Source organism: Pelodiscus sinensis, chromosome 26 (assembly GCF_049634645.1).
Source record: "Pelodiscus sinensis isolate JC-2024 chromosome 26, ASM4963464v1, whole genome shotgun sequence".
In the NCBI taxonomy this organism is placed as follows: domain Eukaryota; kingdom Metazoa; phylum Chordata; order Testudines; family Trionychidae; genus Pelodiscus; species Pelodiscus sinensis.
The window spans coordinates 13208892-13232247 of record NC_134736.1 but is presented as its reverse complement, the minus strand read 5'-3'; the positions used below and the strand labels follow the sequence as shown (position 1 = coordinate 13232247).

The 23356-nt window shown below is 47.4% G+C and overlaps 1 protein-coding gene across 17 annotated transcripts in view; it reads right to left on the bottom strand.

Annotated features, from left to right (window-relative positions):
* The window catches only part of PKNOX2 (PBX/knotted 1 homeobox 2), a 339410-nt gene that overhangs the window by 88956 nt on the left and 227098 nt on the right, over positions 1-23356 (bottom strand). For all 17 annotated transcript variants that reach the window (XM_075909457.1, XM_075909455.1, XM_075909456.1 and 14 more), the window contains one exon: positions 1860-2031. In XM_075909457.1, coding sequence (XP_075765572.1) covers positions 1860-2031 — 172 coding nt within the window. The remainder of the gene's footprint in view (positions 1-1859; positions 2032-23356) is intronic.

Below are 23356 nucleotides of genomic sequence, written 5' to 3'. Positions count from 1 at the left end.
CTTCATTTGCATAAACTGGGCACCACCATTTTTTAATCCCTGCTCGTTCGAACCCCGTGCAGCACGGCTACACGCAGCACGAACTAGGTAGTTCGGACTAGGCTTCCTAGTTCGAACTACCGTTACTCCTCATTCCACGAAGCCTAGTTCGAACTACCTAGTTCGTGCCCCGTGTTGCCACGCGGCACGGGGTTCGAACGAGCAGGGATTTAAAAATGGCGGCGCCCAGTTTATGCAAACGAAGCCCGGGAAATTCAAATCCCGGGCTTCATTTGCAAGTGCGGTATGCCTACATTACCCTCCTAGTTCGAACTAGGAGGGTAGTGTAGACATACCCTTACATGGGCAAACAGCCTGACCCAGTGTGGACATTTTCATGTTCTTAAACCATTTTGATAAATGTTAGAAAGATTTATAATTATTCCTTTTGAAAAATCACAATTGCCAAGCTTACCCAGACTCCCCATTGCCCTAACACAGGGCTTTTCAAACGTTTTAGATGGAGCTCTCTATTCCGCATAATGTAGTACACCCCAGACACCACCGGAGATCAGCGAGGTGACATGGGGGACCACGTAGGGTCACCCAAAAAGCAACTGTTTCACAAAGATTCCAAAATGGGAGTGTGCCCCCCTAAGGGGGCCCAGAGGAATGTTCCAAGGGGGACCACAGGGCTCTTGGAGGGAGTGCCACTCATCTCACTGGGGCACTGTGATGGGTTTTGCTGTCCTTTCCAGAGTGCCCACTCTGGCCGACTGCGCATACCCACACTCCATTCTCTCCCTGTTTCTTCCTGCTCCGGAATGGAGCAGTGTCCCAGGGCGCCAACCTCAGACAATATCCTCACCCTCTTGGGGCTTCCTCGTTACAACTCTTTAGCTGGGCCACTATGCTTCAGTTTCCCCTCTCGAGTTCCTCGGTGTCCAGGCCTCTTCTCCACACCCCCCCCCGCCCCGGGCTAATGGAACACAGAGGCGGCCAGGCCTGCCCATTACTCTGTACCAGTCCAGGGACTCTTTAAATAGCAGCTGTCTGCTGTGTCCATTCATTTACATTCCACCGCTACTCTAATTCCTTACACCACCTCCCCCGAGCCCTGCACCATCTCCACCCTTCCCTCCCAGCTTTGACCAAATGGAGTACAAGCAACCAACTCAGGGTTCTTCATTCTCTCTGGCTCCTGCCAGCACCAGGGCTCTGCAGCTCTGTCAGCCAGCCACGCTGTCCATGCTCCTACAGCTACAGCAAGGAACTGAAGTGGGTCTGGCCCAGCAACTCTCTTTATACTAGCTTGCTGGGCCCTGATTGGCTGCTTCTCACACAGCCGCTCCAGGGAGCTTGGAGGACTTCTCTATTGCTCTTTTCTGGAGTGGGGTGTGGCAGGGCTAGAAAGCGTCCAGCAGGGGACCTTAGTCCACCTGCTCACAGGCACCCAACCTGTCTAGGTTGGAGGAGGGTGCACAATTAAAATTGTAAATCAAAGGAGGCTTAGCTCAAAACCTGAGCCGGTGGGCATTGCGGCTCGCCCCACTGAATGTTCTCTGCGGCCACTAGGGGACATGCCCCACAGTGTGAAAGCCTTGCTACCAAATAAATGTGTTCTCCACCATTACAGGATTTTTCTCACATACCCCCTGATGGGAGCTCATATGCCCGGAGGGTACAACTAGCCCAGTTTGAAAACCCCTCTCTGACGCCTCCTCCTGAAAAGACATCCAGCCTGAGACCTCTCCACCCCGCTTCCCTTTGGGTTTTAGGTTCAGTGCCTGTTGTGGAAAAGCAAAGCCGCAAGGCGTCTCTGCTGTCTCCAAGGCTAAACCACGCAGTGGGGCTGGGGCTGGTCTGAAGCAGGGCTTTACCAGGTTGTCCAGTTCAGGGTCATCACTGAAGAATGGTTTGTGCTCCTGCTCCTGCTGGTGTACAAAGTTCTCAATGTCCACGTCAAAGCTGGCAGAGGTGATGCACTCGGAGCCCTGTGTCGCCTGCTCACACTTCTCGAAGAGCAGCGTCAGGAGCGGGAACAGAGGATGCCTGGAGAGACAGGAAACAACAGTATTCGTTCTGTAAAGCCAGCTTGCTAGGTATTTAACTGATCTCAGCTTCCGAGTGTGGGCGAGTATGATGCTACTCAAGGGGTAAGCAAGGCCATTCCCTTTTCCACCTTCATTCTCATCTTGTTTCCTGACCTTTTTTCATATTTGCCTCTGGGAGGGAGGGAATTCCTTATGCAGATAAATGTCAAAATGGCAGCCAGACCAAGAGGTAAATCTCTCAGAGGCATCTGTATGCCTCCTATTCTAATCCGTTCCAGAAAGCAAACCCCACTGCCTGTGATGTCACAGGGCCGATTACCCACAGTGCCACAGGGGTTACGGTCCAATTTTGATTGGACTGAAATCGGTCAGATGGTGCCCTGACTTACAATTGTTTGGAAGAGACACTGAGCAGCTGGATTTGGATGCTCTAGAAACAGGGTAACAAACAACGAATGGTCCTGCACCACCGTACAGACTAACAGAAAATGTAGACAGTGTCATGAGCGTACGTGGGCATAAACATTCCCAGCAAAGGCAGGTTTATTTCCTGTTCCTGTAGGCTGTGCTATCTCCTGTTGGGCCCCTCAGAGGGGAATGGACACCATCTACAATGCTTGGTTGACACAGGAAGTTCTCCGCGGCCTAGAACTCCTGCATCATTTTATATTAGTCCTGTCCAGAGTGGCAGAGAAAGAGCGCACAGCAGTCCCGTGGCTCAGAGCAGCGGGGGAGCCAGCAGGGCACACACAGGCAGCAGACACGGTTGTGTCACTTGGGTATCTATGAAAGGAGCCAGTGAGAAAGATCCCATGGGCTGTGCTCACCTTGATAGAGTCAGAGGGGGCCTGGCTCCTCTCGGCTGGCCTCATTACATCATTGCTTGTGAGATGGTCACAGGGAGGGGGAAGCCTTTCTCTTTCGTGCCTGTGCCTCAGGGAGACTGAGGCTGTTCCAAAACAAGAGGAAGCCTTAGGACCCAGGATAATTTCATCCGAGTGTGTTGTCTTGTATGTGGTCAGAATTCAGAATTTCAACCAAAATAAAATGATACAAACATTGAATTTTGGACCATTTCCCCGCGTGCGGCCAGTGAGGCTGCAAAAGATCCTCCGAGGTGCACAGCCTTTACCCGAAGGGTCTGACCCTCAGCTCCCTCGCCCAAACCTCCTTTCTGTGAGTTGCCTCATAACGAACAGGCCCAAGATAGACGGGCCCTGCACTGCCACCTTCCCCATCCCTGTGCTCCGCAGCCCCCCAAGCCTGACTCTGTGAGCTCTCGATCCGTTTTTTTGGTCTTAGTTAGACTCAGTTCTCCAGGCCACAGAGAGTTTGGAAGGTAATGTGTACTTCCCAGCCTTGCATCAATGGTTTGTAGTAACATGTGTAAGCCATTTAAACCACTCCAATACTATTCCATGAGCTCCTGCCCCGAGGGCAGGCAGCATCCTGCCCTGTGGTTCCTGCATTTTGCTACGTCCCTGCCCTTTGGGTGGCCGACAATGCCTCCATAGATGGTGCCAACAGCTTGTCCATTTTGAGCCAAAAGTGCCTTAGCACCAAAGACAAACATTGTCAAAAGTGGCTTTGGACTTTGAGTGTGTCATATTGTTGGTGCCCAGTATGACGACATAAGAACATAAGAGCAGCCAGAATGGGCCAGGCCAAAGGTCCATCTAGTCCAGTATCCTGTCTGCCGACTGTAGCCAGTGCCGGGTGCCCCAGAGGGAGTAGCCGTCAATCGGGGGCTGTTTGTAAGTAATTTCAGCCCAACTGACTGGAATGTGCACCGTTTCAATAACTGAAGACCTAGAAGCCTAAATTGTATCCTTCTGAAGGAGTCTAGCTATGAAATAAGTACCAGTCCTCTCCAATGTGCCCTACTGCCCCCCAAACCCAGTCACAGCTGGGCAAGTCACCCCCCATTTCAGTACAACAGAGAAACAAAGCATCTTTTCAAAATACTCAACTGTCTTTTCATGCTGAATCCCTAAACTGTGGTCAAAATTACCCCTTCACAAAAGCAGGGGAGAGTGAGAGATCGTCTTGATACACTCTGAACCTTACTGTGTCCTTTCCACATGGGGAAACCTGCCCCACTTACCATGCGTTGGGACACCTTTCTATCAAATTCTTTATTACACAGACTCATCTAAGACAGCTGATGATCCACAAAAACCCATTCATCCAGGTCCCTCTAGTTTGCTGGTCTAATCCCTTCACTTTCCCTCTTGCCTCTCAGTATTCAACAGCTTCTGCCCTGGGAAGATTCCTACCACCACTATCCTTCCTCTATCTTGCAGAAAATAGTAACTTTGGGGAACTCAGAAGTGTGCTGCTGAAGGAAGAAAGTCACAGTGGTCTTCTCAGAGAGACTTCCCGTCCCAGGAACAAAGGAAGACAGAGGCAGAAGATTCTGGAAGTGAACCACTGGATAGGCAAGCAGTGGAGAATTTTGGATTTCTGGAACATTGGCCTAACTTCTGTGGAGAGAAAAACTCGAGCAGGCTGGCTAGAGTAGTCAGGAGTTAAACTGGTAGCAAAAGGGAAGGGAGAAAAGGTGAAGATCTGAGCACTCAGCACAAAGTCGAGATCCTGAGAAGAGAAGGTAACTTATCTTTGACAGCTTCAGACGGGTAGCTGAGTTAGTCTGGAACAGGTGTTGTTTTTCATCTTTGACAGTAACTGTGGTCCTTCAAGATTTGTGTCTCTGCTCTACACATTTTTTCTCTCTGTACATAAGCTGACACCTGGGACGAAGTGAACCTATCCCGTGATAATAGGGATCTGGCATCAAATGGAGAACTGAGGATAAAATAGTAAAGCCAAACATGGCATCAGATGCTGAGTTATGAGTGACTGCACAGTGTTCAGTGAATGTCCAAGTTGAAGTTCTCTGCATTTCTGTGACCACCACATTCCTGAGCAAAGCTATGGAAGCAGAGGGGGATCTTGTGGAGTGAGTTTGTATTTCAGAAAAGTTGAAAATCATTAGACCGGAAGCAGAAGATCATGCAACCTGTTACCCACGTGAAGAATCTTTGCTTGGAAATTAGGGAATCCCTTAGTTCTGTCCTCAAAATAGTGAAAGTCTGGGAGATTTCCTAAAGGGTTTAGTCCTACCTAAGAGAAAAGTTAATTCCTCGCTAACACCAAGAGTGTGTAATGAGACATCTCTTTTGCCCTGTTGCAGTCTGAGAAAGAAATGTATAGTAAAAGCTATATCTAATAAAATAGGATATAATAGTTTCTTATTTGTTGTTTATTTTGGATAAGGGAAACAGAGGCAGGAAAATCAGCAAAATGAGTGACAGCGAGGCTCAAAAGAAACTAGAATGTCATAGGACTAAACTGCAGAGCAGGAAAACAAATATAAAAGACAAACGGAATTATGGAGATTCAAAACTGAATTACAAGATGCCAAAGAAAAGACTGCCCGGGAGAGCGCCGGGGAGGCACAGAGGCTAGTCCTAGAACTGATGGAGAAAGAATTAGAAGCCCAAAGGGAAACTTCAAAGCATGAACTGGCTGTATTGGACTGGCAGTAACAGCACCTTAATTCAGCAGGACCCACCTCTCAAAAAATCCACAAGTGGGAACAACAATGGCCAGCTTATGGTGAATCTATAGACATCCCTGAATATTTCATCACCTCTGAGAGACTGTGCACCATCCATTCAATTTCTGAGACTCAGAAGGGTTACATCTACACTGTAGTGCTCCTTTGGAATACCGGAGGTATCCCAAAATAGCTATCCCGTGTCTTCACAACACGTCCGTTATTTCCAAATAGAATGGGCTCACTATTCCAACGTCCCTGTAACCCTCACTCCACAAGGAGTAAGGGATGTTTCAGAATTACGGGTTATTTTGAAATTTGGCACTATGAAATAAGCTAATTCGAAATTGACTCGAAATAAGCTATGCAATTTGCATAGCTCAAATTGCATAGCTTATTTCAAGCTACAGGTGCAGTGTAGACACACCCAAGATGACCACCAAATTTGCAAAACTAAGTGGGAGAGCTCTGGACATGTTCAATAATTGCTGATGCTTCAAACCATGGTAGATTCAAGGACTTGGTTTTAATAGTTTCAGATTACACCTGAAACTTACAGAGTAACATTTAGATCCCTTAAGAGAGGGGATGAGCTAAGTAATGTGGCTTATGTAAACCAAATGAAAGATCTTCTGGATAGGAGGGTCAGAGAGAAAACGAATCACACCGTTGAAGGTACATGTGATTTGGTGGTCCAGGAACAGTTCTGCAACAAGGCTACTGATGGCGTTCAAACTGTTTGTGGGGTGAAATGGTGGAATCAGCTGAAGCTCTTGATGACTATGCTAATCAGTTTGAGCAACCCCAAGCACCTGCAAGGGGTAAATCACAGAGTTTTTTAAGTTTGGTGGGCTGCAAGGTCCCCACTTTACTTTACCCCTGGGAAGAAGGAGAGAGGATGGGAGGATACGTGTTCTGGTCAGTAGCCATAAGATCCTTGCACCTTTGGCCAGGGTACAGGTTCAGACAGGGCAAAACCAAGCTGAGTTAGTTGTTGCTGCTGGGTCACAAAATTTTACACAACTTATTTTGGGAAATGGCTTTTTTTTATGTGGCCCAATTCATCCCAAGGGTTGTTGGCAGCAAGAAGGGATTTCAAGGGGACCTCTGTGATCCAAACCATCACTGATGTTAAAATAAAAGGGCAGAGTCATTGGAGGGAATATATATATATTAAGTATATTTTGTCCTCTCTCTTACGGGTGGGTTGTACTGTGAGCAGAGTAGGCCATATTGTTTTTGCTGGGTCCAAGAAGGCCTTGTTACTCAGTAATGGGATGTGGTCAGAAGAGGAGGTGTGCAAAGTATCCAGTAACTTATGTTGTGACTTCTTAACTTCCTCTAATAGCATTTGCAAGGAGTCTACTATTCTTTTAATAAGGCCATGATATTTCTAAAATCTGGCCAAGGATGGCGGTGAAGATGTAGCAGTTTCATAGGGGCGGATGAAGAGATGTTGACTGTAGAAGTTCTCTCTTTTCCTAAACTCATTTCCTCTTCCTCAAAGGTCTCAACTTTTGGCTCAGGAGCCTTGGCAAGAGAGGCTGGTGTGAAGTGCCTTCCCTGTTCCTAGCGAGAAGCTTAGGGTTAGTCACCAAGAACCGCAGCAAGTGCACCGAGTTGGTGCATCAGACACTGGTGGGGGCACTCAGCCAACATGGGGGAAATCTTATTAGATCTTCTCTAAAACCACCGGCCTACAGGGGCTGGGCTTTACGTTTCTTCGATTTGGCAGCAGAGCGGTAAGCCACCTAAGGAAGAGAGGAAGCATTTACTCCTCTAGGAGTAGGGGCTCCTAGACATTGGACCACTGCAATCAGGAAAAATACTCCACTTGATTTTCATGGACTTTGGGTCAGTTCTGAGCAGTCTGACTTGGGTTGCTATTAAACAGAATGGGGGGGAAGGGCTGAGCCCAACCAATGAGAATCTGTTTATCAGCTCTCTATTATACAGCTTGGGCCTGAGTCTTCATTGAATTGCTTCTTCTTGTTCTGAGTTGGCAACATTTGGCATCCACTTTGCACTGGTGCAAATGGCCTCCTAAAACAGCAGGAGAAAGCTGCCCCCAAATTTCTCTATCAATCAGAATAAATGAGTCATCTGTTAAAACTCACATTGCCCATCATTTTGATTCCTACACAACAGTTGCTGTGTAAAATGTATATACACAATAGTTTCCCTCACAGAACACATTGGAGTCAAGGCACGGCCACACGCTCCACCGTGCCATGTGCCACTGAGGGTAGCGCCACTCCCCTAGCAGAACTTTTTCCCCTGGAGCGGTCCATTGTGGCCACTGGAAAGTGGCTGTGTAATCAGTGGCTCTGAAACCGACTGCACAGCAATGTGGGAAGCAACCTGGTTCTGCTACACTGGTGCAGCTCATTCGCGGAGTCCAAGGGTGTGTCTAAACTACACCCCCCTGCCGACAGAGGGATGTAGATTAGGCACATCAGTATTGCAAATGAAGCGGGGATTTAAATATCCCGCGCTTCATTTGAATAGAAATGGCTGCCGCTTTTTCCCACCCTGGAGTTTTTTCTCTGCCCTGTCTCCACAGCATTGTCCACCTTGCCTTTGTGCACCGTGTGCTCTGGTCTCCTATGGAGACAAGCAACATCAACACTGTCTGAGTTGAAACGTGGGTGTGGGGAGCTCTCCACGTGGCGGTGTATCCCCAGCACCTACTGGCCTTCCAGGCAACGCTCTGCAAATTAAAACAACTTCACACCCCTAAACGAACCCCTTTGGTCTCCCCTTGCCTGGTGATAGACACACATTGAGTGGCATCCCCAGACCTGCAGGCCTCGTCTCGGAATGGAAGCACTTATTAAAACAGGCTGGCTTGGAGGGGTACCAATGAGAAGCAGGGAGCAGTGTGACATACATCTATTGTGGAGCTGCACTTCAGAGGTATGAATCTCCCTTCCCTTCCTCCCCATGACCTCTGGGTGGGATGACTCTGCCCAGAGACCTGCACACTCTGTAAAGCTGTTTGCAACTGGCCTTTCATTTTTCTGGCTAATCCCAGACTGACGAGTTGCCTCATTTCTCAGTCAAATCTGTCAGTGAAAAAACAATAGAAACACTCTGCCTCCTGAATGAAGAGTTGGTATTTCAGACTAAATCCAGTGTTAAATCCAATGCTAAACTAATGTTGGGCAAAGCTAGAGATTCCAAATTAAACATGGGGCAGCAGAACGTTATTCTGTGGCTCATGCTTATCAAATCCAGAGGAAAGGGGAAAGACCAGAACTGTTACGAGTACATTAACTGCACTCCAACTCCATACTGCAGGCTGGCAATGCAGCTGCTTAAATTTCAAACACATTCCTAACATGACACCAGATAGCCCGTCTCTTCCTTCCTATATATATGTGGGAAATTGAAAATTCACCAAAGTTTGAAAGGCACCTTCTTTAATCAAAGCAAGTGTGCTTTAATTTTTAAAAAATCGTGGACATTTCATGCTCCCTGGAGTTCAGCACGCTGAAAGATCTATTACACACACCAACAAATCAGAGGAAGCAAAGGCTTAGCCAAGCCTTCCAGGACCAAGACAAAGAAAATCTCAGGTGAAGGGGTTAAACTCTAGTATAAGTCTTCATTTGTGGCCACTAATACAGCAGCATATTATAGTCTAATCTAGACTGATCCCAGTTTAATGCAAGATTTTCCAAGCCCTGAATAGAATTCGAAAAAAAGCCTCAGCGGTCATAATTTAGGCAGCCTTGCAGAGGTTTCGCTGAGTGATATGAAAGGCAAATTCCAGGCGGTGTTATGAATTATTGCGCCTTATGAACCTTCCAACTCTCAACAGATGCCTGCTGCCATTTAAACAGCCACTAGATCAATTAGAAATGAAAGGCACAAATCGACCCTGTGCAAGGGCACTAAATTACCAGGAACTAATAATCCAAGCAGTAATGCCAGGTGGTAAGAGTTGAGCAGTGCACCCCCCCAACCTCTGCACACTGCACAAATTCCTTTTTTCAATTTTATGGAGAGAATTAAAGAGCACACACTAGGTGGAGAAGGGAGCAATTTGTGAACCCCTGGCAAATGCTCAGCAAGCAATCTTCCTGACATACCTACAGCTAAAGCACTTTTCTGCAAAGAATCCTAGAAGTTGGAGCTAGAAAGTGACAATTTCCCAGGGGCTAAGGCACAATGTGTCCATAGATATTAATTAATTTATTATTATTAATTATTATTATTATTATTATTATTAACTTATTAAGTGCCTAGAAAATTGCCCAGAAATCACAACTAGATTGGAGCTCTGTTGCTCTAGGAGCTGCCCCCAAAAGCTTACAATGGTAATTCAGGAAAGATGAAGCAGGTGGGTAAAATGGACAAGGGTGGAGGTAGATGGGGCAGGACCGTAAATGTGGTTTTGCACTGACCAGCAACCTGTGTGCCCACTTTGTAGGTAGAGGTTTTTGTTAGTTGTGGTTTGTTTGGTTCAACAGAAGCACAGAAGCAGATTCGTTGCATTACCTTCAGCTCAGCATGTCATAACAATAGTGATACCTAGAGCTTTTCATCTGTGGAGCTCAAATTTCTTTACACATGAGGAAACTGAGTCACACAGCAGTGCAGTGACTTGTCCAACATCAGCTGGCCAGTTGCAAAGCCAGCTGAGTTATCAGAGTAAAGATGATCATCGGACCCATGTGAACAGGTAAGATCAACAGCGAAAGAGTTCAATGAGAGGAGGAGGGGATTTTGGGTGGAGCTCTATAGCAGTGGCTCCCAACCTGTGGTCTGTGGACCCCTGGGGGGTCTATGGCGGCTTTGTAGGGGGTCTGCATAGAGCTTCTCACAGCCAGCACGTCCTTCCACCCGCGTTGCTTCCTGTGGCTTCAGAAGCAGCGCAAGCTGAGAGACCGGCTGGCTGCAGGCACAGCTATATTGTTTGGGAGCACGTAAAATATTAATAGATTGCAAAGAGGGTCTTCTCCTCGAAAAGGTGGGCAGCCACTGAGCGACAGGATCTCCACCCAAGTGGGAGAGGGACATCTGTCAGGGATGGTGTAGACGGAGCTTGGTCCTGCCTTGAGGGCAGGGGGCTGGACTCGATGACCTCTCAAGGTCCCTTCCAGTCCTATTATTCTATGATTCTATGATTCTATGAATGAACTGAAGGAGCGATCGCAGAGGTGAGAGGAGAGCACAATGCCAGTGCTTTCTCCAGTCTACTTTCAAAAATCCCAATCAGCGGGAGGTGCCAGGTAAGGCCCAGGGTTAGCTCAGACCTTTCTGAAGCAAAGTGATTGCATCCAAGTCCAAGCTTTCCCATAAAAAGAAGGAATTCAGTAAATCGTCACAGTTCCCAAGGAAACAGAGAAAAAGCATTTTGCTTAAGCCAGTGTTTCCCAATTCTATTTGGCCACGGAACCCTTTTAAACTCGAAAGAATTTTGTGGAACCCCTGAGAACAGTCTTACATATGAAGTGGAAAAAATTTTAAATACAAGAAATCACACGACTATACTGAAGTAAAGTATTCGCGAGAGCGCTGCCTGCACACTCCCATACAAGCAACTGGTTTGACAGCCGAAGCTTTGACTTTGTCCGACGCGGCGCTAGTGCATGCGTATTCAGTCACCCACGTGGTCCACGCGCCCTGGGAGTGAGGACGGGGATTAGTGGTGGTCTAGAACCGGCGATCGCACTGACTGACTGCGTGCGCAGCACTGAGTAGTGACATCGTCGCCCCCGCTCTCTGGCTAAGCTGGCATTGCACAGGGACACGTATCGTGGCAAACACATGAAAATTGTTTTCAGTAAAATTCATAAATGCTGCAATATTCGTCATTATTTTTAAAAAATCATAAAATGTGATTGTCATGCAATTTTCTTGTGGAACCCTCATTTTCACTTCGCGGAACCCCGGGGATCCGTGCAACACCATTTGGGAAACACTGGCTTATGCCACTGTGACTGCCGGAGCCTAGGTGGAGCCTGAAACAAAAGGTCTGGCAACATGAACTACCCCAGGCATTTCAGTGAGGGGCCTCACCAGGGGAGGACAGTGTCTGGCAGACGCAGACAACCTCTGATCCAAGTTGAGGCATCACGACTGAGGGGACAGTAACAGGGGATTCCAGCTGCATCTCTCTGATCTGTGTTGCCACACCCGCTGCTTCTGAGGGGGACCCTGGAGACTGTCGTTTGATGGGCTCAAAATGCCACAGAGCCCAGACAGAACGAAGTAAGTTACTAAGCAAAACAAAACAAACCCGCCAGCTAAGCCTAATGGACTAAAAGAACTCGTTGCAAATCCTAGTCCTTATTTCAGGTCAAGTCCTTCTCCAGCCAGAGATGTCTCTTCTGACCTGTGGCCAGCAGTTCCCCTCCACCCCTGTCGTTCCTGGTGTTTATACGTATCCTCTCGGGGTGGGAGGCAGTCTGTACTGCCAGCTGAAGACTCTCATTGCTTACTTCCCTTGGCTTATATAGAATTCCCCTGGGGGCAGGAAACCTTTGTTCGATTCAGAAAACTACAAAATTCAAGACAGATTCCAGCGCCAGGTGACATGGCCACAAATCCTGGTAGCACATCTGAGGGAGACTGTTCTCCCCCACTCGACTGTCGCTTGCTAATGGACTATTAACACTTTGTCTGGTCCCTTCATTGATGTTCCTGACAGGCTGAAAATAGACTTTTCCCAACATGAACACTTTGTTAATAAAGCTACCATCAATATTCCTGACTTCAAATGCACGAGTGGTGCACACACACAAACAGCATACACATTCAGGGCATTACAAGCTCCCCAGTGATAGAGTACATGCAATATTTTGCATAACACACATTGCAGTTAGACATATTCATATTCCTAAGCATATTTCTATAAGGAAGAGGGGGTGCGAGGTCACAGGGTCTCCTACAGCTACTCCTTGGGAATGACTCCTGGGGGATTCTGTGTCACTACGCGTGCACAGAACTCATGTCCCCTGCAGATTTTTTTTTTTTTTTTTTTGCTTCTGATGGAGAAGTAAAGGAAAGCTGCAAAGCGGTTCCACAGCCCTCTCCAGCAGGTTGGTTTGGATGCCTGTAGCAGCCAGTAGAGATGTAAATCACCAGGGCTGTGCAGTCATGCACGTGTGAGAGGCACCCTTTGTCCCTATCGCTACTGTAGCTTGCTTGGTATGAGGGGCAGGGCTTTGGGATGCTTCTGAGGCGCTGGGCATGTGCCGCAGGCTCTGTCCCCTCAGGCAGAGCAGAATGTCTGGTTAGTGAATTGTTCCCATTGTTCTTAGTGAATTCCCCCCAGGCTAGGTCTACACTACAAGCTTTTGCAGCAGAGAGTATGCTAATGACGGGCTCATTAGCATGAGTCGCGATGTCATTAGCATAGTTTCTGCCAATGCTTTTTGTGGAAAAAGAAGCAGTGTAGCCACCCCAAAACCCCTTGCGCAAAAAGCATTGGCAGAAACTATGCTAATGACATTGCGACTCATGCTAATGAGTCCGTCATTAGCATACTCTCTGCTGCAAAAACTTTGTAGTGTAGACAAAGCCCAAGAGTATAAAACAGGCGTAAAAGTTGTGAGGTGACTTTACATTGTCAGAGCGATGGAAAAGACAATATGACCTTATAATTTTGGGGGTACTTAAATGGTTAGAACTGATCTAATTTTGTGGTCTGAAATTTCCTATCAAAGGATATGTCTAGACTGCACACCTTTTTCGACAGAGGCTTTGTCAACAGATACTGTCGACAAAGCCTCTGCTGAAAAAGAGTGTCTAGACTACAACCAGTACTGTCAACAAAGCAAGCGGTTTTTTCGAAGACAGTCTAGACGCTCTCTTTCAAAAAAGCACAGTTTCCATGCAATAGCGCCTTTTTTCAACAGAGTACTATCAAAAAAAGGCGTTATTCCTCGTAGAATGAGGTTTACCGCCGTTGACAGAACGCGGCGGTAGTGTAGGCGCAGGTATAGTTTTGTCGACAAAAGCCCACTTTTGTCAACAAAACCCTGTAGTCTAGACACACCCAAAAATGTGGTCCTTGACCTGTTTGCTGCTGACCTTTCTGGACAGGCTTAGTAGTCCGTCTAAATTGTGAGTTGGAGCCCCCAGTGCTCACCTGCTCATCAGGTGTCTGTAATGTAGCACTGAACATACGGCTGCATAGCCCTGTGATGAAGAACTAGAAATAAAAGAACTTTAAAAAACAACAAATAGTCTAGAGACTAACAAAACATGTAGATGGTATCATGAGCTTTGTGGGCACAACCCACTTCTTCAGCTGAATGGAGTACGGGGTCTCAGGGTACAAATAAATAGCAGAGAAAGAGAGGGGAAGGGAAGAGAAAGAGAAGGGAAAAACATTGTCAATTAGAGTGCCTGTGCTAAATGAGGCTAACAGGGTGGGCTATAAGTACCCAGTGCTTAGCTTTTTATGTCATCAGGGTGTGGAATGTAGCTCCCATCAAGGTCAGGTCTTTGTTCAAATCTTGATTACAGGTGTCAAACTTACAAATGACGCCAAATTCATTTGTTCAAAGATCTGTGGGTGGCTCTTACTACATTTAAAAGGCCGAGGTGCAGCAGGGAACCCAGGGCAAGCAGGTACTCAAGCAGTCCCTGCTCACACTGGGTCCTGGCTGCTGCACCTCTGTCTTTTAAATGTAATAAGAGCCCCCGCAGAGATGGTGCTCGGGGGAACCAGCTTTTAAGCCAGGTCCCTGCAGCACTGGCTCCTGTTCCCCCCCTCCCTTGCTGCCTCTGATAGAGAGGCAGCAAGTGGAGGGGAAGCAACTAGTCGAGTAGGTTTATCAGACTTAGTCCTGGGCTGCCCCGTGCGGAAGAGATGAGCAAAGTCAGGAAGTGCTGAGCTGAGCAACGAAGGTGCTCCAAGGGAGTGAGAACTGACATCAAAACTAGGGCACGAGCTAACTCTGCTGAGTGTGGCTGGCTCCAGATGGGGACGTGGGTTAGTGGGACATCAGGAAGAAACACAAGGAGGAAGGTGCAACAGAGGAGGACCCCTGATCCATACGGAGAAGGTCAGGCAATCAGCTCATTATCTATGGTGTCTGTACACAAACACAAGGAGCCTGGGAAACAAACAGGAAGAATTAGAAGTCCTGGCCCAGTCAAAGAACTATGATTTGATAGGAATAACAGAGATGTGGTGGGATGACTCGCATGACTGGAGCGCTGTCATGAAGGTTATAGACTGCTCAGGAAGAACAGGCAGGGGAGAAAAGGAGGAGGAGTTGCACTGCACGTAAGAGCACTATGATTGCTCAAAGCTCAAGTATATGGAGGGAGAAAAGCCTGTTGAGAGTCTCTGGGTTAAGCTTAGAGTCGGGAGCAACAGAGGTGATGTTGTGGTTGGTGTGTGCTCTAGACCACCGGATCAGGTGGACGAGGTAGACGAGGCTTTCTTCAGACAACTCACAGAAGCTTCCAGATCACAGGCCCTGGTTCTCATGGGGGACTTTAATCACCCTGACATCTGCTGGGAGACCCACACGGCAGCACACAGACAATCTGGGAAGTGTTTGGAGAATGTTGGGGATAACTTCTTGGTACAAGTGATGAAGGAACCGACCAGGGGCCGTGCGCAGCCTGACCTGCTGCTCACAAACAGGAGGAGCTAGTAGGGGAAGTAGAGGTGGGTCGTAACCTGGGCAGCAGTGATCGTGAGATGGTAGATTTCAGGATCCTGAGGAAAGGAAGAAAGGGAAGCAGCAAAATACACACCCTGGACTTCAGAAAAGCAGACTTTGACTCCCTCAGAGAACTGACGGGCAGGATCCCCTGGGATGCTAACAGGAGGGAGAAAGTCCAGAGGAGGGCAATGAAAATGATTCGGGGGCTGCAGCACATGACTTATGGGGAGAAGCTGAGGGATTTGGGTTTGTTTAGTCTGCAGAAGAGAAGAGTGAGGGGGGATTTGAGAGCAGCCTGCAACTTCCTGAAGAGGGTGTTCCAAAAAGGATGGAGAGAGGCTGTTCTCAGTAGTGATGGATGACAACGAGGAGCAATGGGCTCAAGTTGCAGTGGGGGAGGTCTAAGTTGGATATTAGGAAAAACAATTTCCCTAGGCGGGTGGGGAAGCACTGGGATGGGGTCCCTAGGCAGAGGGTGGAATCTCCACCCTTAGAGGTTTTTAAGTCCCAGCTTGACAAAGCCCTGGCTGGGTTGATTTAGTTGGGCTGGTCCTGCTTTGGGCAGGGGGCTGGACTCAACGACTCCTGAGGTCTGCTCCAGCCCTGGGATTTGATGGTTCTCTGATTCAGTGGAGCGTGGGTTTGTGGCCAGGTGCACACAGCCAGGAGGGAGAGGAGTTAGGAAGTAACGATATATCCTGCCGTGTGTACGGGCTCTCCTAGATTGCCTCCCACCCTGGGGCTGAGCACGGGGCACCAGGCGGAAAGAACAAAAGCAAAGTCTAGAGGAAGAGTTTCTCCCCTCTGGGATGTATGCAAGGCAGGGCCTGCTCCCCAGCCAGGCTGGGCAGGGTTTGTCACCCCGAGCATCAGAGCAAACCTCCACTTCAGATGGACCCTCTTCTTCAGTCCTGGCAGGGAAAAGCTTGTGCCATGGCAGAGGGTTAGTGGTTTCCTTCACCCCCTCCTCAGGCTAGAAGTGGGGCTCCCTGTTCATTCAGTCCACGCAGCCAGTCCTTCCAAGGGTCAAGTCGGACACCTATGACCTCCACTCGCACCCCCCTTCCTCTTAAGCCATTCAAAATTTCGAGGAAATAAATCTCTCTACGCTAATTCAGGGAGTGTTTGATCCTCGGCAGCGCAGAACAAATAGAAGGGCTGAACTGGCTTGACATTTTACTGCAGAAGAGAGGTCGTTTTCAGCCACTAATAAAAAGGATTTGACACAGGCTAATAAAGAGAAATGAATTCCTCTAATGGCCTAATTTAGCACATTCAGCAGTGTTCTGCCTGCAAGCCAGGAGGGGAGCAGCAAAGAGAGTGTGGCTGGAGGCAGGAGGAAAGAGCAAGAAATGGAGGGAAGGAAAGAGCATTTCAAATTCATTTCCTCTTTTCACTCTAGCAAAGATCAGCGGCACAAGAACAGGGCTGGGAATATGCAGTTCTCCTTGTTAAAGAGACAAATACGAGGAAAACGGCAGTCGAGTGGCACTGAAGTAGGTGATTAAAATGGATGTGTTTGTTTCTTAGGGGGGTTGAGACTTTATTTGGTTAAATTACTCTCATCTTAGCTCTGGCCTCTGCAAAGACGCCATGTATTCCCGTAGCTAACAGCAAGTGGGAGTCCTAGCTAGTCACGCTCAGTGGAGACCGGCAAGCTTGCTGAACAAGTCACACTGCTGTCAAAGAAACGGGCTCCCAGTTCTGGGGGTAACAACGACGTGGGTAAGGAACAGAAGTGTTTCCTCGAGGCTCTGCTGTATGCTTCAAATGGCTGGGGGATTCTAGACAGGGGTCAAGGGTAAAAAGGCAGAAGAATGAAAAGTTCCACTAACATCCTCCCTCTTTAGCTAAGCACCGTTTATACCAAAGTTGACTGAAGAACGTTCTATCAGTGCTAGACACTCCACAACCCTGGCCCGCCTGAGCGCAGGATGGGAAAAGCAGGGCCATTCTGGCAAGGTAGTATTTTATTCTCCCTTTCTCTGGGTGTAGAGCACTGCCGGTGGGACGAGACAGCTCTGGAGAACCAGGCCCCAGCCCCCAGGCCAGGCACGTTACCACTGGGACTGGAAGAGAACTGGGCGTTCAAAAGAACATCTAATTCACTATGGGGGTTCCTTGGTGTGTCTCTGCTGCTCTCTCCTCAGACGTGCCAAAACGCCGGGCGCCGACTCTCCAAGGGGGACCTGCTGTGCCTGGGCTGCTCAGGGTGCCCAGAGAGACGTCTCCTCGCTGAATAGCAGAGCCCTTGGAACATGCTTTGTGGTGCAGTGGTTCTCAACCCGCGGGCGCCATGCATCAAAATTAGTCCATAGCTAAAGGGTGGCAGAGTCCAAGGCCAAGGCTGCCCTGTGGTGGGGTGCAGGGTCAGGGCTGTTACCCAGCTCCGCACAAAGGGGTCTGGCTTCCCTGCCCCCAGGGCTCTGCTCCTGGCCCCATTCTGTGGCAGGGTCTCTGGGCTGGTGGTGCTGGCCATAGCGGTGTGGGGAGAATTGGCCGGACTGCTGTGGTTCTCAGCCCGTGGCTCAGATAACACACACTAGGCCCACAGTGGTTACTAGGTTGAGAACCACTGCTGCAGAGTGAGAGGAAGAGGAAAAATGATTTTCTAAAGTTCTTTTTATGGGTGATAAAACCTAGACTATAAAACTGAGCAGTAACTTCACAGCCACTCAACCATGTTCTTCAAAGTGACCTTGGCAAGGAAGCCAAACCTCAATTACTGACCCAACCAACTGTGCAGCCATCTAGTTGCTGGGCCTGGCTTTCCTTCCCAGACAGTGACCTTGGAAACCGCTATTGACTGCAGGGACTCCAGTGATATTCGGCCATGCAGCCTTGACAGCCCCCACTAACTAACATGTACGCAATGTCTACACTCACAGTGCCACAGTGCTGCTCCAGTGCAGGCTCAGCTACACGGAGGGGAAGGGGTCTCCCATCAGAGCAGGCAATTAATCCATTTGCCCAAGGGACGTATTCTATCGATCTAGCACTGTCTGCACCAGATCCGCATAGGCACATCTCCTTGGGAGTAGCCTTGGGAATGATCATTTAGCAAGGCACTAACTTCAGAATGTAGCTCAGTCACTGCCTTTCACTAAGAATCCCTCCAGAAGTCTCTGATGGGCAGCCGCGCTGGTATGCCACCTCCCTTTAACGAACTACCTACAAACTACAGACAAGTTGAGAACAGAGGCTACTAAGACCCGCTAAGGCGCTTGAGATCTGAGAGACAAAGTGCTATAACTAACCAGCATGGGTGGTAAGAAGGAAATGAGCAGGCATAGGGTCTGCGGCACTAATATACCGACCCATGAGCCTGGCACTCAAAGGGATGCTGCAGCCGACCCTACAGCTATCACCATGGCTGACATCTCTGACAACTGTGCACCTGGGCATGCTCACACATCAGATGCAATCGAGAACAGCAAGTGCTCAGCAGCTGATGACCTCAAAACGGAGGTGAGCAGGGAGGTGGCAAACTTTTACTGGGGATGAATCTCCCTGCAGGTCCAACCATTGCTATGGACTGTCAGTCTAATTTCCTTCTGCCATACGCGTAATGACGAAAAAACTCCATCCCGGGATGATGACGCAGTTGATGATGCTGCACGGAGACTAAGCATTGTGCTGCTGCTCATAGACCACAGGAAACTAAGTGCTCTTCAGAGTCATGTGGCTGTCCCCAGGTTCCCATTTAGCTCTACATTGGATGGCGCTTGCTTAGCTCAGACCATTATTAGGGCTTTCACATTTTTCAGGGTTTAATTTACTCTATTCTTAACCAGGCAGTTTTAAAAGACAAACACATAAAAAAGGAAAAATAAAGGAAAAAATCCCTCTCCGGAGTAAATAAGAATTCTTATGATGGACACAAATAGCTGTATAATAATAACAGAGGAAAGGCGTGTTGTATACTCAATGATTCAGAGACTCAAGGCCTGTAGGGACAACTATGATGATAGCAATTTGAGGATTAAGATCAATACAGTGTGGCTGAGTTTGAATATTATTAGACAAAGGTGTGGTCTTGATTTTCAGACTCCAAGAAATGGATAATTTACCACACACCTTTGATCTGTTCCAATGGTTGATTACCAACACTGTTAAAATGCTTTATTTCTACTCTGATATTTTTCTAGATTCAACTTCCATTGGACCTTCTCCTGCCTTTGGCTCCTAGTTTAAGGAGCTTTCTAGTACATAAGAACATCAGAACAGCCATATGGGGTCAGACCAAAGGTCCTTCTAGCCCAGTATCCTGTCTGTCAACAGTGGCCAATACCAGATGCCCCAGAGGGAGGGATCACAACAGGCAATCCTCACGTGATCCCTCCCCTATCACCCACCTCCAGAGAAACAGAGGCTAGGGACACCCTTCCTACCCATCCTGGCTAATAGCCACTGATGGACCTAATCTCCATGAATCAATCTAGCTCTTTTTTGAATCCTGTTAAAGTTCCAGCCTTCACTGCATCCTCTGGCAAGGAGTTCCACAGATTGACTGTGCGCTGAGCGAAGACAAACTTCCTTTTGTTTGTTTTAAACCCACTGCTTATTAATTTCATTTGGTGATCCCTAGTTCTTATATTGTGGGAATAAGAAAATAACTTTTCTTTATTCACTATTTCCATACCAGTAATGATTTTATCGACCTCTATCATATCCCCCTTTAATCTCCTCTTTTCTAAAATAAAAAGTCCAAGTCTTTTTAATCTCTCTTCATATGGGAACCATTCCAAACCCCTAATCATTTTTGTTGCCCTTTTCTGAACCTTTTCCAGTGCCAATATATCTTTTTTAGATGAGGCGACCACATCTGTAACGCAGTATTCAAGATGTGGGCCTATCGTGGTTTTATACAGCGACAATAAGATTATTCTCTATCCCTTTTTTAATGACTCCTAACATTTTATTTGCTTTTTTGCCTGCCTCTGCACACTGAGTGGATGTTTTCAGAGAACTACCCACAATGACTCCAAGATCTTTCTCGAATTATTGTAAGCAAATTAGTCCCCATCATGTTGTATGTATGGTTGGGATTATTTTTTCCAATGTGCATTACTTCACATTTATCAACATTCAATTTAATTTGCCATTTTGTTGCCCAATCACTTCGTTTGGTGAGATCTTTTAGAAGCTCTGCTTTGGTCTTAACTATCTTGAGCAGTTTGGAATCATCTGCAAATTTTGCCTCCTCACTGTTTACCTCTTTCTCTAGCTCATTCATAAATAAGTTGAATAGGATGGGTCCCAGGACAGACCCTTGGGGGACTCCACTTGTTACCTCTCTCCACTCAGAAAACTGACCATTTAGTTCTACCCTTTGTTTCCTGGCCTTTAACCAGTTATCAGTCCATGAATGGACCTTCCCTCTTGTCCCATGACAACTTATTTTATTTTAGAGCCTTTGGTGAGGGATCTTGTCAAAGGCTTTCTGGAAATCTAGTATCAGCATCTTCTCCCCATGGAGGTACTTATAAACAAGGCACATTAAACTCATTGTGTGGCAAGGGCCAGATTACCGTTTTAGCTAGTTATCTGAAGAGATGCATTGTGCGGTTAGACAGAGAAGTTAAATATTAGGAGTGGCAGGCTATTCCCCATTACTACTGCAGGTCATTAGGGCTATGTCTACACTGCATTCTTTTTCAGCTTTTTTTTCGGAAGAGGTTTTTCCAACATTTGGCCTGTCTACATGGGGACAAATGTGGGAAAAACCTCTTATTTTGGAAGATCCCTTATTCCTCATAAAATGGGGAATACAGAGCTCCCGAAAGAATGCGCCTGCTTTTTTGGAAACTGTTCTGAAAGCGGATACTTTCCCTGGACACAGCAGGGAAAACTCTGCAGTCTAGACATACACTAGAAGTTGTGCTTGGGGGAAAGTGTCTGTTTGAAAACCTGAAACCCTCAAACATAAGACTTCTTGGCCAAATACCAAACCGACTATCTGCTGTTATTGTTTACATCTGTGCAAAGTGAGTGCAGACGGGCTGTAAGACCCGAACCATTCAGAATGGTGCAGGTGCAAGTGATCACCTACCGTTCAATTCAGTGGAAAATCAGGTCATAGATTCATAGAATCCCAAGGCTGGAAGAGACCTCAGGGGTCGCTGCATTCAACCCCCTGCCCAAAGCAGGACCAGACCCAACTCAATCATCCCAGCCAGGGTTTTGTCAAGCCAGGACTTACACTCCTCTAGAGATGGAGATTCTCCCCCCTCTCCTCCTCAGGGAACCCAGCCTTTTTCCTCATAACCAACCTGGACCTCCCCCACTGTAACTTGAGACCATTGCTCCTCGTTCTGCCATCTGCCACCACTGAGAACAGCCTCTCTCCACCCTCTTTGGAAGCCCCCTACAGGTAGTTGAAGGCTGCTCTCAAATCCCCCCTCACTCTTCTCTTCTGCAGACTAAAGAAGCCCAAATCCCTCAACCTCCCCTCATAGGTCATGTGTCCCAGTCCCTTCATCATTTTGGTTGCCCTCCGCTGGGCCCTCTCCAATGCATCCACATCATTTCTGTAATGGGGAGCCCAGAACTGGATGCACTACTCCAGATGTGGCCTCACCAGAGCCAAGTAAAGAGGAATAATCACATCTCTGGATCGACCGGCAATGCTCCTCATACTGCAACCTAATATGCCATTAGCCTTCTTGGCTACAAGAACACACTGTTGACTCATATACAACGTCTCATGTACTATCATCCCCAGTAAAGTCTGCCACCTCCATGCTCAACTCCGTTTGAGGTCATGGATAAATATATTAGACAAAAGCAATTCAAGACACTAGAGTTGGGTTGGCACCCGAACATCACTGATCTTTTCTTATGTTGACAAGAAAGCATTTATTCCCCCTCTCTGTTCTCTTTCTTAGCAAGCTTCTGACCCTGGACAGCACTTTTCCTATCCATGGCTGATTGTGAAGGTCTTATCAAAAACTTCTTAAAAATCAAAATAAAGGTTCAATGGGTAGTTGTATTTTTTGACATAGCCAGATAATCGACATACAATTTTTCCCCCATGCTGCTTTATTCTTATCATACACTGTTCTTCTCTATAAAAGCGACAAGGAGTCCTGTAACACCTTAGGGTATGTCTATACTGCCACCCTAGTTCGAACTAGGGTGGTTAATGTAGGCATTCGAACTTGCAAATGAAGCCCAGGATTTAAATATCCCGGGCTTCATTTGTATGTTCCCAGGTGGGCGCCATTTTTAAATGCCCATAGTTCGAACTCCCTGCCCACAGCTACACGCGGCACGAACTGGGTAGTTCGAATTAAAGCTCCTAATTCAAACTACCATTACTCCTCGTTGCAGGAGGAGTAATGGTAGTTCGAATTAGGAGCTTTAATTCAAACTACCTAGTCTGTGCCGCGTGTAGCTGCGGGCAGGGAGTTCGAACTATGGGGCATTTAAAAATGGCGCCCACCCGGGAACATGCAAATAAAGCCCGGGATATTTAAATCCTGGGCTTCATTTGCAAGTTCGAATGCCTACACTAGCCACCCTAGTTCGAACTAGGATGGCAGTATCGAACTAGGATGGCAGTATCGAACTAGGATGGCAGTATAGACATACCCTCATAAACTAACAGATGTACTGTATTGGAGCATAAGCTTTCGTGGGCAAAGACCCACTTCGTCAGATGCATGTAGTGGAAATTTCCAGAGGCAGGCATAAATATGCAGGCAAGAATCAGGCTAGAGATAACGAGGTAAATTCAATCAGGGAGGATGAGGCCCGCTTCTAGCAGCTGATCTGGAGGTGTGAACACCAAGAGAGAAGAAACTGCTTTTGTAATTGGCTAGCCATTCACAGTCTTTGTTTAGTCTAAACTGCTACAGGACTCCTTGCTGCTTTTGCAGATCCAGACTAACACGGCTACCCCTCTGAGACTTGTTCTTTTCTATGTTTATAATAATTCTATATTAATTATCATTTCAACCAATTTTCCTGTTACAATGCACTGGTCTCCGTATCATCACAAGCGTCTCTTTTAATGATAGGTGCATTCGTTAGAGTTCAGTCTTCCAGTTTAGTAGCTGATTTTAGTGAGCAATGTAAGCCGCTCAGTGACAGACACACCGGACACTTTAATTTCTGCAGAGCTCTTG